Genomic DNA, 17335 nt, shown 5'->3' with positions numbered 1-17335 from the left:
CTCTCCTTCCTTTTTTTTCTTTTTCCTTCTTATTTTGGAGCTTGGGCGTGCAGAGGAATTGAGTTAATTATATTTATCACTGTATAATCTTTTCATAATTTGTCCAATAGAAGTCTTGTTTCATTCAATGCCCATCTCTGCCCTCCATACTTCTCTAGCAGGTTGAGCCCCACAGGTTGCCCTCTAACTACCAGGTGGGCTTGGCCAATGGGAGGCATCAGCAGGAGGGTGGCAGGTGGGAGAAGAGAGGAGTCAGGTATTTATATCTCACTGGCAAGTTCAGTTCCTCCCTGACAGTCCCAATGTTCACAACTTCACACCTCACCAAGCGATGGCTACCCTGGCCCCTCCCCTTGACCCTTCAGTCCTGGGAGAATTAAATAGCTTTCTGTTATTGTGAGTCCTGGGGTACATCATATTTTTTTAAAATTTTGCCCATACTTCTATGGACCAGACTATTAGGTTACTATTAAATTATTTTCAGTAAACCCCTTTTGAGTGTGCCATCTTTTTTGACCCTGGCTGAACTGGCTATAGAGAATTTCAGGGCAGTAACTCCTATGATAAAGGGTTTTGTTTATTTTTTTTTAATTTTATTCGGGGTACACTTGCACACATTTGTCTGCTGTGACAAAATAATTTCCATCATTTTAGAGCAGAAGCAATATATGGAGAGACTAAGTAATTACATATTAGCTTATATCACTACCTCTCCCACTACCTTAGTCCATTGTGACTGATCTGAGAGACAAAACAGCACAGATCTAAAGGATGCAGTAAAGATCAAGGTCATCACAGATCAGTAGGTACTTGCATACTTGCAGGATTAACACTGTCTGGATTCCAAAGACCAGCTAAATATGTTCAAGATAAAGCTATAGTACATATTTCAGACTGAGGATGGACAACAAATAGCTATAAACTACATTCTGAAAAAATAAGTATTTTCACATGCATTATGGGCCATTACTGATCCCAGCATCATAGCCAGGCCCAGCTGTCGCATTCTGATCTTTGGTTCCTACCCACAACCCCTTGGAGAATTTCCTGCCTACCCTTTTTAAGCAGGATGTTCCATACCCACCAGCCATTACTGCTCCAAGTTCATTTCCCATGTGTATGGGTTACAATTTTACTTATATATGCATATTTTTCTCTATTTGTTATTGTCTGTCTTCTCCATATCTGTCTAAGTAACGTGGAACTTACTTAGACTGTAAGTTCCACCAGGGCAAGGGACCATGTGTAGGATACAGGAAGCCCTCCATAAATAATTCTTGTATGAGCAAATGGTGAACGACAGGGTGGCACAAAGAGCAAGGACAGAGTAGAAGAGCATTAATTCCCTTCCCCGCTGTATCTATGGGTGGTGGACCTTATATGGCCTCTGTGGTAGTCAAAACAGACAGTGTGGATCTGGTCCCCATGCGGTATATCCAAGGCTGCCAGCCTGTTTGAGGCTGTAATATCTCTAATGAGGAGGGCTCAAGTCTGCGTGTGTTTGCCTTGTTTTACATAGCATTCGGCACAGCCCCAAGCACAGATGGGCACTTCATAAATATTATTGAAAGATAACACAGAAAATTATTCGATACTTCCATGTGGGGCGGAAACAGACCTCGAGTTACAAATGTATTTTGAATGTGCTTTACTTCTCCAATCATTTGAACCAAAATGATTTCAGCAACAAAGATTCATCCGCAACCACAAATCACATTCAGAATGACAAAGCCTCAAAAGAATGCCATTTTCAAGGCTGAAACTGTATTATCCCAGGGTAAATGGAGTCCTTGTTATAGTGACTGGGAAGGATAGAAGTACAAGAGACACTGAAAATCTCCCCTCAGGGAACAATGATGATCTTTAACAATAAAAGTTTGTCTGAATAATTCAACAGTTTTGAGTGTGCAGGCCCCCCTTATTCTGTAAGCCCTGCCACTGGGGCAAACGCACATTGAATGTTTCCCAAATATTCAGTTGTCATTCTTCCAGGGCCTGACAATTCTGGGCACATTTCCTATGATTTTATTAATGTTAAAAAATAACCTGCATGGGAAACCACTGTCAAGATAAAACTTTGAAGCTGCATTTATTTTATCTAAGAAAAAAAGAACCTTTATAAAGTGTCCATCATGAGAATCCACCTGGGAGCTGCACAACAGATCAGATTCCCAAAACAAATCACCGCGTCAGAGCCCCACAGAATCCTGAATCCCAACCAGCAAGCATGAATAATCCTTTTAAATGGTCGCTTACATATCAGAACAGGTCCTTTGTGAAACTAAGCAAAGCCTCTGGTTTCTGACTGAAACAGATTTATTGGAAAGGGGGGATAAAGTGAAATCAAGAAACACTGGGAAATTTCCACGAGAAAAGAGGACAAATGGTTTTTGTTGTCTGAATGAAACCAGCCTCTCCTGGCCAGGGTCTGAAAAGTTACTGGCTACCCCACAGGGAAGTTGAATAATATTCTCAACTGGTTTCTCAGGGACCATCCTGATCAAGGTGTAGGTTCTGGGCAGATGCAATAGCAAATTAAATCAGAAGACCTAGTTCTAAACCCTGGGTTCTTTCTTATTAGCTGTGCAACCTTATGCACGTTACTTAGCCTCTCTGATACTGGATCCAACATCTTTAATACGTTGAGAGTAATGCCTACCCAATTACCACATTATTACTGTAAAGATCAAGTGAGATCAAATGTATCAAAGTTCTTTCTAAATCATAAGATTCTGCATAAGTGAAAGGTTATTATTAACTACACTTCCAAATATCAAATAACTGATCTAGTGCTCAGGATTTATATAATTCTGTGTTCTGTTTCTAAAGATGGTCCCATTTTTGCCTGTTCACTACAGTTTTACCAAATCTTTGTTGTTGTTATTGTTGTTGTTGTTGTTGTTTGAAAGGAAGGACATAGCAAAGGCAAACAAACAAACAAACCATGAAATTATAGAGCCTTCTCTTCGGTGCCCTTAGACAAGAATTTAAAACTGAACTGGTTCATCACATGGACTTGATATCAATATCACCCGAGGGAAAGAAGTAAAGTGGGGGACATCCAAAAGGGGTGCGATTCTCTTCCCATCGGCTAGAAGAATGAGAGATCAATTTACAAAAATTACTTATATTTCTAACTACTAGCAGAAAACAACTGGAAAATGAAATCTATAAAAACATTCTATTTACAATATCATCAAAAAGGTAGAAATATCCAGGAACAAATTTAACAAAAATTGGGTAGGACCTCTACATTAAAGTACAAAACATATGTATGAGAAATTAAACTACAATGTATGTATGAGAAATTAATGAAAAATAAATAAATTGAAAGATATGCCACACTCCTGGATTATAAACCTCAATACTACTAAAAAGCATTTCTTCCCAAATTGCTCTATGGATTGAATATACTCTCAGTCAAAATCTCAACAGGCTTTTGTTAAAATTGACAAGTTGATACTAAGTGTATATAGACATGCAAAGGATGTAGGGCACATAAATTTTTTTATTGGCTAAAAAAGAAAAAAACTTGAGGGAATCACCTGATTTAAGTATTCACTTTAAAACTTCAGTAATCTACCTGGCTGGCATAGCTCAGTGGATTGAGCACAGGCTGCGAACCAAAGCATCGCAGGCTCGATTCCCAGTCAGGGCACATGCCTGGGTTGCAGGCCACAGCCCCCAGCAACCGCACACTGATGTTTCTCTCTCTCTCTATCTCCCTCCCTTCCCTCTCTAAAAATAAATAAAGAAAATATTTTTTAAAAACTTCAGTAATCTGGATAATGTAATATTGGCATAAGGATAGACAAATATATCAGTGGGACACAATAGAGAATCCTCAAATAGATCCACGTATAAATGGTCAACTGATTTTTATCAAAAGCACCAAGGGGAAGGAAATTCTTTTCAATAAATAGGGTTAGAACAAATGGATATGAAAGAAAAGTGAACCCGGACTTCTGTCTTATACCACACACAAAAATTAATTCAAAATCATCAAGATTTAAATGTAAAAATTAAAACTACAATGATTCCAGAAGAAAACATAGGGAAATCATTTTTCTGACTTTAGGGTAAGCAAAGATTTCATGTAGAGGACAAAAAATTATATACTACCCATACCAGAGAAAAATAAATTGAACTGTTAAAATTTAAAAGCTATACACATCAAAAGACACCATCAAGTATATGAAAAGGCAAGCACCAGGCAGGGAGAAAATATTTGTAAAGCATATATCTCACAAAAGCCTTATTATCCATTATATATAAAGAACTTCTAGAAATCAATAACAAAAAGACAAACAACCTGAGTTTTAATTGAACAAATACATTTTAAAAAGTTACAGAAATGGGCAGTAAGCATGTGAAAATGAGCTCAATATCACTAGTGATTAGAACATTACAAATCAAAACCAAAATGAGGTGATATTTCACACTCATTGGGAGAGCTAAAATAAAAAAAAACTGACAACGCCAAATGATAACAATGACACGAAGCAACTAGAACTCTCATATGTTTCAAATAAGAGTGTGTAAAAGGGAACATAGTTTGGCAGTTTCTGGTAAAATTAAACAATCCTACAATCAGCATTCTAATCCTAGATATTTACCCAGGAGAAATGAAGACGTGTCCACAAAAAGACTTGTATGAAAATGCTCATAAGCAGCATGATTCACAATAGCTAGTAACTGGAAACAACCCAAATGTCCACTGACCAGAGATTGGAAAAAAATACATTGTGATATATTCATAAATTAGGATACTGCAGAACAACAAAATGGACTGAACTACTAATACATATAATGATTGTGGATGAGTAAAATGTGTGTGTGTGTATAGGTATATGCAATGACTGTGGATGAATTTTATATATATATATATATATGCTATGTAACAAACAAGTACATAGTATATGATTAGATTTATGTGATATTCAAGAACAGGCAAAACCTAAATATGGCAATCGAGATTATGACAATGGTTGCCCATAGGGGCTTAGAAGGAGAAATGGGAACTTTTGGGGGAGATGGGAATGTTCTATATCTTAATCTGGGTAGGTGTTACACAGATGTATACACTTTCAAAACTCATTGAATTGTACCCTTAAGATTACTCATTTCACTGCATGTAAATTTTACTTCACGAATGAGTGGATGACATTCATCGGTGAGGAAATAGCCACACCGGTCCAGAAGGTGGGATTCTGCAGGACAACTGGTCAGGTCTCCTCAAAAATCACTATCATTAAGTAGAAGAGAAAAGGATTGTGCTAAATTATTAAAGACTTAAGGGATATAGCAACCAGATGCAATGTATGGTCTTGGATGGGATACTCCTTTGCGCAAACAATCCATTTAAGGCATTTTGGGGCCATCTGGGAGAAATTTGAATAAAATCTTGGTTTTAGATGACATAAAAATGTACTAATACAAAGCTGGAGATTGTTGATGAAAAAGAAAAAACAAGTCATAAAGCAGTACATGCTTTCAGATCTCTTTTTGGTATTACAAAGAGGCAATTATAGTATATATGACACATAGTATGTATTATACATGATTTATAATTATATATGTATCTTATATAGGTGTAGAAGGGGATCCAACAGCATACTGACATTTATCTATTGACACAGGTAATGCAGGGAGAGGGTACTTGTTGTGTTTTCTAACTCTCCACCATGCACGTGTACTGCTTCCATGATAATATGTATTGCTTGAACTTATTAGATTCTAAAGTTCTTTCTTTTACAAGGCAAAGTAAAAGATGGTAGGGATGGGTAAGGTGAGGAGGAAAAATACCTAACATTTTGTCCTATTAAGTGAATATCCTGTTGGGCACATCTCATTTCTGCTCACAACAAGCCTATAATGGGTCATCCCTATTTTTGCAGACTTAATAAGGATACAAGCCAGCATTTAACATAATATTGTCTGACCTGAAAACCCATGTTCTTTCTACCTCACTTACAGGTTAAGTTCTATTGCTGGACATTTATGAAGTATTTATTATGCCCCACACACTCTGTTGAATGTTGCACATGAATCGCCTCACTCCTATCTCATTACAATCCAAGTAAGAATAATAGTGTTATAATCCTCATTTTAAAGACAAGAAAACTGAGCACAGAAATCAAGTAAGTCTTAAAGTTCCCACAACTCAGATGTGGCAGAATCAAGACTCAAATCCAGCCCGCCTGGCTCTTCATGTTCCTGCCCAGAACACCGTCCATGTCTGCGAGTTCCTCAAGTTCCCAACAGAGGAGGGAAGAATGAGTCATCACTAGCAGCAAAGCGAACACCAACATCAAAGCCTACCATGGAGCTTTCCACAATGACATCCTTGCTTACCTGTCCAGGGCCATGCTAGTGGGCATACTCCTTCCAAACCCTCGGACCCCGATCTGACGGAAATATGGAATGCAGGAGAGGTTGGCAGCGATGATGGCCAGGGAGTCGGAAGGGCTCACAAAGAAGCCATTTTGGCCTAGGATCATGTAACGGTCCTGTGGGGAAGAATGTGTGCAAATGATCAGACACAGGCATCTGCGGCTAGCAGCCCATTCCCATACTCATCGCAAGCCACTTTACTGCCATCATATATTTAAACAACCTAAAACAACTTGAATGAGGCCAAAGAGGGCATGGGAAACCTTCTTTTAAATCCCTAAATGTTGTAGGCCCTGGGATCTTGAGGCAACTAAAAATGAGTCCCACCTGCTGAAATGTGGACGACTAGCTCAGGCTTCAGTAGCCTCCAGATCCCAACTCACACTGTCCCCCAAACATAATGGAAAACAGGGGTTACTGCTAAAACAGCTGGCTCCTTAATATGGTGCTTTCAACAAAACAAGCCATAAATAGTTATTGCATGAATATTTTTTAAAAAGAAATAACTTCTACATAACATAATTTTTACCAGGAACTAAGAACAGCAATGGCTATTGAGTTGCAATACTTGTTAAGCAGGAGAGCAGACACAGTGCCAGTTAGTGTCCATGCGCCCCACGCATGCTGGTCCCAGATGTGTTCATTCATTTTCTGGTTTCCAGTGCTTGGCTCATTGTATGGCAAAAGGATTAGGAGGTGAAAAACATTCCCACTTACCCCATCCGCATCAAATGCAGCTCCAAATCCGTATTCCCCTCCTTTCATAGCTTCCAGAAGGGTTGTTGCGTATGTCAGGTTTGGGTCAGGATGCTGCCCACCAAAATCTTCCAAGGGAACACAGTTTATTGCAGAATTGGCTGGGGCACCCAGTTCATCACACAGGACTTTCCTCACATAGGGCCCCATAACTAAGAAAAGATAAATGGCAATGTGAAGTCTTTACAGAACCAAATACCTCCCAAGAGAGTTTTGTTGTGGTTAGAACAAGAAAGGCCATTTAATAGCACATAAAATTTATATATATAAATAATTTATATTAATTTTATATAAATAATAAATTATAGTTATATAAAATATTTTATATATTATATATTAATGTATAAATTTTCTGTGCTATTAGATTTATATACATGTTAATTTATATATATTTAATAGCACAAGAATTTATATATTAACATAGAATTTAATATTAATATGTCTTAATATAACTTAATATACTAAATGTATTTTATAATTTTTATAAATATTTATAAAAGTTATAATATGTATAAAATATCCATAAATTTGTATTTATAAATATATTAATATATTTCAATGTTTAAACATTGAAATACCTTACTATTTTAATATTAATATATTAATATAAATTCTACAAGCTTTCTCAATAAACAATACAGAATAATCTTTACTTCATTTACTATTCATTGAGCATCTACTATGTGCCAGTTAGTGTGTTAGGCACATAGAAGATGTGGTCAATAATCCAGTTACATAAAATTTTTCTCCAAAGCTTGTCTAAAATGTTGCCAGAAAGAAATAAACTACTTTATAATGATTCACTGTCCAGTGCTTTTTGTGTATTAAAAGCTTTAGCTAAATATATGCAAAAGCACTAACAGGCTCTTGCAATGTTCTTTGTCTGCAGTTGTAGTAACTCTATCAAATGTATAATTAAACACTGTAAAACTGAAGCATATACAACTAAGCACATTTTATAAAATAAATGCTAAGGAATAAGGTTTTCCTGTTCAGCACACATTTGCGGCGTGCCTAACATGAAGTCCCTATGTTAGAAATGGAGGGGTCATATTCAAGGGACTCACATGCACACTTCCTGCATTGCTGGGCTCTTAATCCAATAGTAAATGAGTCAAATCTACAGGTGAGGGACTGCAGTGGTAAGACAAGTGCTATTCAATGTGTATTTATGAAATCATCAGACCAAATGGCTTAAGAGAAAGAATTACCACAGGCAAGGCTCCCAGAAGGAGGCAGCATTTCAACATGAGGACTTGAAGGGGGGAAATAAATTTGACAGGGGTGGGGAGAGAAGATGCCATCCAAATGAAAAGAACATTATAGGCAAGGGAGCAGAGCCTGAGACAAAAGATAACAGCGTGTTTGCAGACAGCATGTAATTCTGTTAGCTGAAATATATATAAAGGATTGCTTTCCATTTATTTCCCATTAATATAACACAAACCTCAAATAGTGAAGCATCTCTTGATTTTCCCTCCCTAGCCCGCATGTCTCCTTCCTCTAGTAGAAGCACTGTGGGTCTCCTTTGAGGAGCCAACCCTGTTCCCATCTCAGTTCACGTGATCTGGGTATGACTAAAGCCCACTTCTCCCAACGCTGGGGAAGTGACCAGGATCTGCCCAATCAGTGTCTTTCATTTCTCTGCCAGAGTGATGGATTCAGAGATGGACATATAGAACAACCAAGGCAGTGAGGCTCAAATCCAGAAATATTACTCAAACTATTTGGAAATAGAAGCTTTCTTTCCTCTGGCTAGATAATGCTAAGGAAAGAACCTGAAAGATCCTTTTCTTGGAAACAGGACCAGCCTACTAGTCAAGGATGAAACAGCCCAGCCAGAAGACCTTACAGCCCGTGGAAGATAAGCTCCACACAGGGGCTCAGAGATGACAACTTGTCAGTGTCTCACTTGTAAACACGTCAGAGAGCTGAGGATGACCAAACGTTTGAGGAATGCATTTAACATGAGACTAAAACAAAGTAAGGAACAACCTGGAGGACACAGAAACTACTGAGAGAGAAGGAAACTTTTAAAGTATGTATCAATATACATACTTTGTACATCAAAGTATGTAACAAATCGATAAGCTATGGTAGAATGGCTAAAATGGAAAAGACGAACAATACCAAATGTTGGTGAGAACGCAGAGAAACTGAGGCCCTCACACATTCCTGGTAAAGCAAATGGTAGGGCCGCTTAGGGAAACAGCAGGGCAGTTTCTTACAGCTATATGTATGCTTATCATGTGAGCCAGCACTCCCACTCTGAGGTATTTATCCAAGACAAATGAAAACATATCCATACAAAGACTTGTTTACAATGTTTATAGAAGCTTTGTTTATAGTAGCCAAAATCTAGAAATAACCCTAAGTACAGGAACTGGTGAATGGGTAAGCAAAATGGTACATGTCTACAATGCAATACTACTCAATACTAATAAAGGATAACTACTAATACGTACAACGCCATGACTGCATCTCTGAAACCTTATGCTGACAGAAAAAGCCTGAAGAAAAAAACTTATTATATGCTTGCATTTATATGGCTTTCTGGGTAAGGCAAAATGATGCAAGCAGAGAGCAGATGAGTGATTGCCAAGGGCTAAGTGTAGGATGATGGGTTTGATTTTAAAGGGCCACAAGGAAATTTTTTGAACTGAGGGAAATACATCTATATCTTGATTGTCATATTGGTTATATACTATTTATACATATCAAACTTCAGCCAATTGTATATCCACAAGGTATGGGTTTTTACTACATATGTATAAATCACCTCAGCAAACCTGACATTAAAAAGAGATATGACATTCAGGAAACATGAATCAGAAACTATTTTGAAAAAAGAGATTATTTGGAAAACAAAAGAAAATTGGGAGAGATTAAAAATATAATAGTGGAACTGAAAAACTTGATGGGAAGGATTGGAGATAAATTTGATTACACCTCCCAGAAAGTATTACAAAATAGTGAGAAGAAAAATGGGCGGTGCAGGGAGGCAGGGACAATGAGAGCATCCATCTGTAGGACCTGCATCTGAACAATGGCCAGTCTAGAAAGAAAGGAAAGGGAAAACAATGGGGGAAATCATCCAAGAAGTAACTCAAGAAAAACTTCCCAGAGTGAAAGGGAACAGTATTCCAGATTAAAGGGGTCCTCCAAGTGCCCAGTCAAAAGAGGGAAAGGGTCCCACACGAAGACTCATTACTGTGGAAAGTAGAAACTGCTGAAGATAAGTCAAAGGCCCTACAAGCTCCCAGAGAAAAAAAGAGAAAGATTTCATACAATGCATTAAAAATCAGTTCAATAAAGATGGCCATAAGACAAGGGAGCAATGCCCTTACACTTCTGAAGGAAAATAATATCCAATCTAGATTTCTATATCCAGACAAATGTCAATTAGAAGTAAGCATAGAATAAAAGGCATTTTTAGACATGCACTGACTTAAAACATTTACCTCCCATGTACTTCTCTCACAGAGTTCCTAGGGCTGATGTTCCTCCAAGACTCAGGAATTAATCAAGAGAACAAGACAAAGTTTCCACAAAGAGAACAGTCAACACGAGAGGGGTAAAGGGAATTACTAGAATGATGGTAAGAGATGATTCCAGAAAGGCAGCAGCTCACAGAGCAACCAGCACAGAGTGAAGCAGATCAGAGGTCTCCAGAAGAGTGAAGTGAGACATTTAGACACTGGAGACCATGGGGGTTAATAGGGATAACTATACTTAACGAAGACTAAGCAATGAGTAAACAAGACAATTACTAATTCCAAGTCAATAAAAAAAATTGTACTGTTAAGAAAATACAATTATAATACTTTGCATGGCTCAGCAATGTTAGGGTAATATAGACACTGGAGACTGATCTTATCAAAGTGGTCATATAATTTACCTTAGGTAAATGTGCTTGACTACAGTGAGTGGATAGGGTAAAAAATGCTACAACCTCATTTTCCATAATGTGAAGCCAGTAATGGCCAAAAACTGAAAAATCAACAAGAAGTGGTATATTTGTGGTATTTATTAATAGGAGATAAATACTTCAAAAAAAAAAAAACTAAACTAAAAAGAGATGGCCAAGTAGGTAAACACTGTGCTCACCTCCTCCCATGACCAAATCAGAATGAGAACTAAATTATAGAACAAGCAGCCTGGACAACCATCTGAAGACAGGCTGAGCAGAAGTCCTAGAACTAAGGATGTGAAGAAGCAGCCACTGGAGACTGGTAACAGAGCGGAGATGCAAAAAGGGCCAGCTCCACACCCACGGGTAGCAGTTGAGAATCAGGAGGGCTGTCTCAGCTCCAGAGAAGCTAGGAGTCCCAACCCCACCCTGGTCTCTCCAACTTGGAGAACCAGAGCCAGAAGGAGGTGTCCATATAATATCTGGCTGTGAAAATCAGCAGGGATTTCGTTCCTATGAGTGAAACGAAAGGTTACAGGAAGCCCAGGTGTACTCTTAAAGGGCCTGTGCACAGGGCTTGTAGGCACTCACCCTGGGGTGGGGAGGCTGAGGGAAGGGGACAGGGCACCAGAGATGTAAAGGAAGAAACTGAGTTGTATGGCTTCAGAGCAAGGACTGGAGGGACAGTTGCCATTGTCCCTGTGTTGAGCCCTCCTCACACCCAGGCAGCAGGCAGGCACCATCTTTCCGGTGTTGAGCCCTCACCCCACAGGGCCAAGTCGGAACCTGCATTAGCCTGGTGAACACCACTCCCCCACCCCAACTACTTCCTGGGACCCCCGCCCCACCCCACTTACAGGGTAGGACCAGAGGCCTTTTCAGAGGCACGCAGCCAGACTTGCTGGCACTGCAATCTTCCTTAAAAATTCTCAAAGGTCCCCAGGCCTCAGGGAGATGGTGGTGGCCTCAGTGTGCCCTGTGCCTTTTTACTGCGTGGCCCCAGGCTCAGCACTGGGGCCAAATCTGAATCTGCATTAACCCGGTGAACAACACTCAACCTACCCTGGTGACTCCCTGGGACCCCACCTCACCCACCTCGGGTACTGCCTGAGGCTCTTCCAGTGCCGAGCCTGAAGGGTAGTTAGCAGGCCTTAGGGTGCCCTGTGCTTTCTGCTGAGTGGCCCAGGCATGGTACCAGTGGCAGCCAGCTACTGTTAGCAGTATGGCTTCTCCCATGCTCTTCTAGGTGTAGCACAGGTAGCTACCAACCTTGTATCACTTTGTAGCTCCTACCAAGTAGCACCAGACTGGTCATAGGCAGCAGCTGACATTGGCACTGAAGCAGTCTCCATAAGGCCCCAGAGCCAACAACACCCGGTAGCTGGCTTTAACAACAGAGCACTACTTAATCAGCTTCACAAGTGGCACACACAAGTGGTAGTCTCCATAGGTACCAGAGCCCACCGGGACAAACCGCACTGCATGGGCTCAGCCTGAGCACAGCAGCTGGTCATGGCCAGTCCTCACCGCCAGCCAGACTGAGGGTTAGCACCAAGCACTGATGTGTCAACAGCAATCAAGGCTTAAGCACAACAGGAGGGCATACACAACCCACACAAGGGACACTGATGGAGCACCTGGCTCAGGTGATCAGAGAGACCGTGTGTTGCCACTGGGCCCCACAGGTCACCTGCTACAGAAAGCCACCCCGCCAGTACTGGGAGATGGAGCAGATCTACCTAATACAGGGGAGCAAACACAGAGTGACAGCACACTTACTTGCTCGAGCTTTGTTTCTCTTTTGCATCAAAAGAGAGAAACCAGAGCCCTGAAGTTTTCTAGAACGTGCCAAATAACTGAAAATACATATGTTATGTGAATATCTACAAATTCAACCTTCTTCATAATCCCAGAAATCCGATGTGGGTCAAGGGCTCCTTAATGCTTCTCACCCACCCAGTGCTGAAAGCCCACAAGCTTACCCCCGTGCATCGCATCGACTCGGATCTTCAGCTGGCCAGGCCCAGTCAGCAAACTTTTGATGGCATTAAAGTCAAAGATGGTCCGAAGGAGATTGAGATAGATATCCACGGAGTCCACTATCTCCACTAAAGACAGGAAGGCAAAGGGAAACATCAGTAACTGTGACCATGAAGAATACTTGAAAGTGAAACAGAGAATCACTACCTTAATGTACGAATCTCTGACCACAATCCCATTGTAACCCCACACAGTATGTGGGAGGCAAAGTGTCCACTTACAGACAAAACCACAAACTGAGATGCAGTGAGATGCTACACACTTCTCAGGTTATATGGATATAAATAATATCAAGTTGTAAATTCTCCTTTGCGAGTAAAAAATCAACCACGAGAATAAAGTAGTTAAAACTGTGCCTGTTATCCTGACCCACACCTTCTTTCCGCCACCTCCCTCTAAAAAGCCGCCCCCACCTCAGTGCTGAAAGGCATCTTGGCATACTCAGTGGCCTGTCCCAGGGGGTTGGCCAAACAATGACTCAGCTGTCGTGAAACAAATCAAGGGGTGACCTCAGCAGTGACTCCTATTTTCCAGATGCCATTGTGCCAACCAGACCCAGGTTCAGAGTTGATGATGAAGAATATACTCCTGAGTTTGTGTGACATCTCTCATGTGCCCAGTCTGGTGCCAGTTTGAAGGTGAAGGCCAGATATTTAGAAATCCTTGTTAAAAAAATGTGCTCCAATGCCTGGCACCATCCAATGACCACGAGTCCAAAACATGTCCTTTTTAGTTACTTGACAAATAAATAAAACCAGAATACATTACATTGTTCAAACTTGGTGATCATTACATAATAATACTCAGAAAGTACTTTTCCTAGAAAAGTTCCTACTTGACTCTTAGACACTAAAATTTAGCCATGAGCCCAGGTTTTTAAATTCGTGGTTAAATTGTGAAACTTGTATGTATTCTTTTTCAAAGTTTTCAAATACATACTAAATACTTTGGAATCCAGAAATACTTAAAACTGCACTAAAAATATTACCAATCCATCTTTAATTATTTTCAGTAAATACAGGTGCAATAGTTAATGGGTGAGGTTTCAATATTTAATTTGAAATTCTCTCTTCATCTGGTCAAATACACCACTAAAAATACTTTTCCTTGCACTTAAATCGTTGTATGTGTGTCCATTCAAATATAATGTAATTACTTTTTAAGGAACACAGATAGTTTTTAATCATCTTTTGACATAAACTTTTAATCCTTAAGATAAATTAATTAAAAAGTAATCTATTTGAACTCTACACCTAAAAATGGTTAAAATGATAAACTTTGTTATTTATATTTTACCACAACAAAATATTAGTCTATAAAATAAAAGGTCATGTGTTGAATATATTAAAAGTTTTACTCATTGTATAATATTGGATAATGTTTTTGGTAATTTCATTTTGGTATTTTAATTCTTGAACAACTTGCCTACATACATTTGGTATTTATAGCAGATAACACATAATACCAAACAGAAATATAAAAAACAAGAAAGCAAATAGAATTCAGTGAAATTTGAAAGTTCACTTCACAGAGTACATGCTCTTGACCCTTTAAGGTGAAATGTCAAGAATTCACTTGTTTCCAGTTAACTTAAGCCCTGCTTAACATTTAGAACAGCGACAACGTAACACATAAATTATCCCGATTACCTGCAAATTCTTTTCAGGAGCCAGGAGATCTCTCTACCCACCTCCTGGTATCCAAAGCATTTTTTTAAAAAATTCTCATCAGACTAGCAATATGGCTAAAGCAATGGGCCTGAATCTGAGCTTGCCAAAGATATAGGTCCCTTGACGACTAAATAAAATTGTGAAGATACAATCAATCAATCAATCAACAAAAAAAAATCTTCCTGATGGTAATGCCTGAGTTTTCTCAGCCATCTTATTGTCCAGTCCTTCAATCATGCAATCAAGCACATTTCAGTCACTTTGTTTAATACAATCACTGTGTTTAGCCACCAGATCATTGTGTGTTGTGTGTGTGTTTGTGTGCACGTGCACACAGTCACAGCTGGGTTGATAAAAGCAGGCTTCCATTGCTCCCAATAACTATTGGGTAGCTTTGAATCAATTTCTGCTGACTAGCTAAGTGAGCAAGTGACTCCAAATCTTTCAAGACAAATGTAGTAGAGTTGGTCCAACACTGCAACCCCCAAACAGTCCATTTCAAGCTCTTCTCTGCCCCTACAATAATACCATGTTGCCTTGAGCCACGTATTTCATCTTTTTAGCTAGGTTAAATTATTTGTAAAATATAGATACCATCCTAGCACAAACTGTATTTAGGCTTATAGGGGCACCAAAAAAGTGAAAATATGTTGCTGTTATTTATAAGACTTTTAGGAAAGAATGCTAGGATAAAACAGAGGGGGAAAAGGATATATACGCAAATGATATTAATGTTGTTATATGGTTCACTATTAATCTACAAAATAAAAGGTTATAATCTGAGTGCTTTAGAAGTTTTAGTTGACAACTCCATTCTCATTCTCTAATTTTTTAACCACTTGTCTAAATCTATTGGGTACTTATTCTATTCTTTCGTAAAAAATCCTAACACAGTGCTTGGTAGAGAGCAGATAAATAGCAATTGAGCGTTGAATCAATACGAAGTGCATGGCTCTGGCTTGAAAAAGAAATGCCTACCTTCCATGAGAAATTTTTACCCCACTGCCATTCCAGGTCTCCTCTAATTACATAAGGTATTTGAGCATCTTTACTTTCATTGCTCAGAAAAGCAATTCACAGCTTATTCTTGGAACACTGAAGAGTCAGCCATGAAATTTTCCCTGTGTGGAAAATGATGGAGTTTGGAAGGTGGTTTTTGAAAGTTGCTAATTCTGAATATCTTATCTGTTCTCAGGTCCCTCTGCATGATGTTCTGATTATATCAGTTTATGAAGTGTCACTCCCAAGGCTGATAACCTGATCGCCTTCGAGCACGCACTGCCCTGCAGAAACCAGTACCCCATTCACAGAGTTATTCTGACTTCTTCAGAATATAATCTATTACCTCTAAATGGTTTGAATTTGTTCTCCAGGTCAAATTCTTGTCTTCCTAGCCGAGAAAGGTCAATTCGAAGATCAGGACATATAGCATATTCCTCAATTGTTTTGCTGATCTGATAAATTTTGTCTGAGACAACGTCTGGTGCAGGACCTGAAATTTGAAAATAATGTATTATAAAAATAAATTTCTTTAAAATTTCCATCAGAAAAAAATGTTACTTCCTCCCCTATCAAGCAGGGGAAAAGGTTCATTTGTTCTCTGAAAGACACAACAGTTCACAGTTCAATCAGCCTCAATATTTCTTATGCTGCACACACCCACTGCGGAGGAAATCTAGTCAGCCTCACCTGTTCTGTGGAGCCTCATAACCTACATGTTTGTTTGTTTGCTTTAATCCACTTCTAAGCAATGAGACATCTTCCCTAAAAATAGTCTCACACCTGCCAGGGAGGCCCGGTTACGTAATCAGCTTTATTCAGGATATGAGACACAAACAGGATGTGCCTGTGACAGAAGTGAGGGGTTCCAGGTTTAAACTGCAGCTTCCCAAGTGCACCTAGAGGAGAGAGATACCGTTCCTCCTCCCAGGTCTGCTACCTCATGAATGTGTGAATTGCCAAGGTAAATTATTTCCCCAAATCACACTCTCTAGTGAACTCCAAGTTTTTAAATGGTGTTTAGCTAAAAATATCCAATACATTTCCTCATCAAGTTGACAAGCTGTAATACACTTTCAATGAATTGAACATAAAAACAACAGTTGTCCTCCTTTAGTTTTTTCTTATCTTTTTAACTTTTACATCTTAGTGCATTTTTTGCAACAAGTTTGGGCATCAAATGAATAAGTAGATTGAAAGATCTAAAACATAAATGACAGAGGATAAATAGATGTTAGGTAGCTTTGTGTATTAATTTCACACACCGACTATATTTTAACTTTCTACTGAATACAAATTGAATTTGTATTCTTAATTTCTTTTACATTCCAATCCTTAGAGCCATACTGTCCAGCACAATGGCCAGTAGCCACGTGCAGCTATTCGGCACTTGAAACTTGACTAATCAGATTGAGATGTGCTATGACTGTAAAATACACACCAAATTTTGAAGAGTTAGTAGGAAAATATAATGCATTATATTAATAATTTTATAATAACTTGTTGAAATAATATTTTGGATATATTGGGCTAAATAAAATATATTAAACATTCCACCTGTTTCTTT

The 17335-nt window shown here is 38.9% G+C and overlaps 1 protein-coding gene across 1 annotated transcript in view; it reads right to left on the bottom strand.

The window, feature by feature from the left end:
- Positions 1–17335, bottom strand: part of PGM5 (phosphoglucomutase 5) — a 167783-nt gene that overhangs the window by 127250 nt on the left and 23198 nt on the right. Inside the window, exons 3-6 of the mRNA XM_045840691.1 lie at positions 16115–16261; positions 13042–13167; positions 7111–7301; positions 6355–6509 (exon numbers count right to left, since the gene is read on the bottom strand). Of these exons, the coding sequence (XP_045696647.1) occupies positions 6355–6509; positions 7111–7301; positions 13042–13167; positions 16115–16261 (619 nt within the window). The remainder of the gene's footprint in view (positions 1–6354; positions 6510–7110; positions 7302–13041; positions 13168–16114; positions 16262–17335) is intronic.

Source organism: Phyllostomus hastatus, unplaced genomic scaffold, assembly GCF_019186645.2.
Source record: "Phyllostomus hastatus isolate PE091 unplaced genomic scaffold, TTU_PhHast_1.1 phas_contig_34, whole genome shotgun sequence".
Lineage (NCBI taxonomy): Eukaryota > Metazoa > Chordata > Mammalia > Chiroptera > Phyllostomidae > Phyllostomus > Phyllostomus hastatus.
The sequence above is the reverse complement of the archived record's forward strand: the minus strand, read 5'-3'. Positions and strand labels throughout refer to the sequence as shown.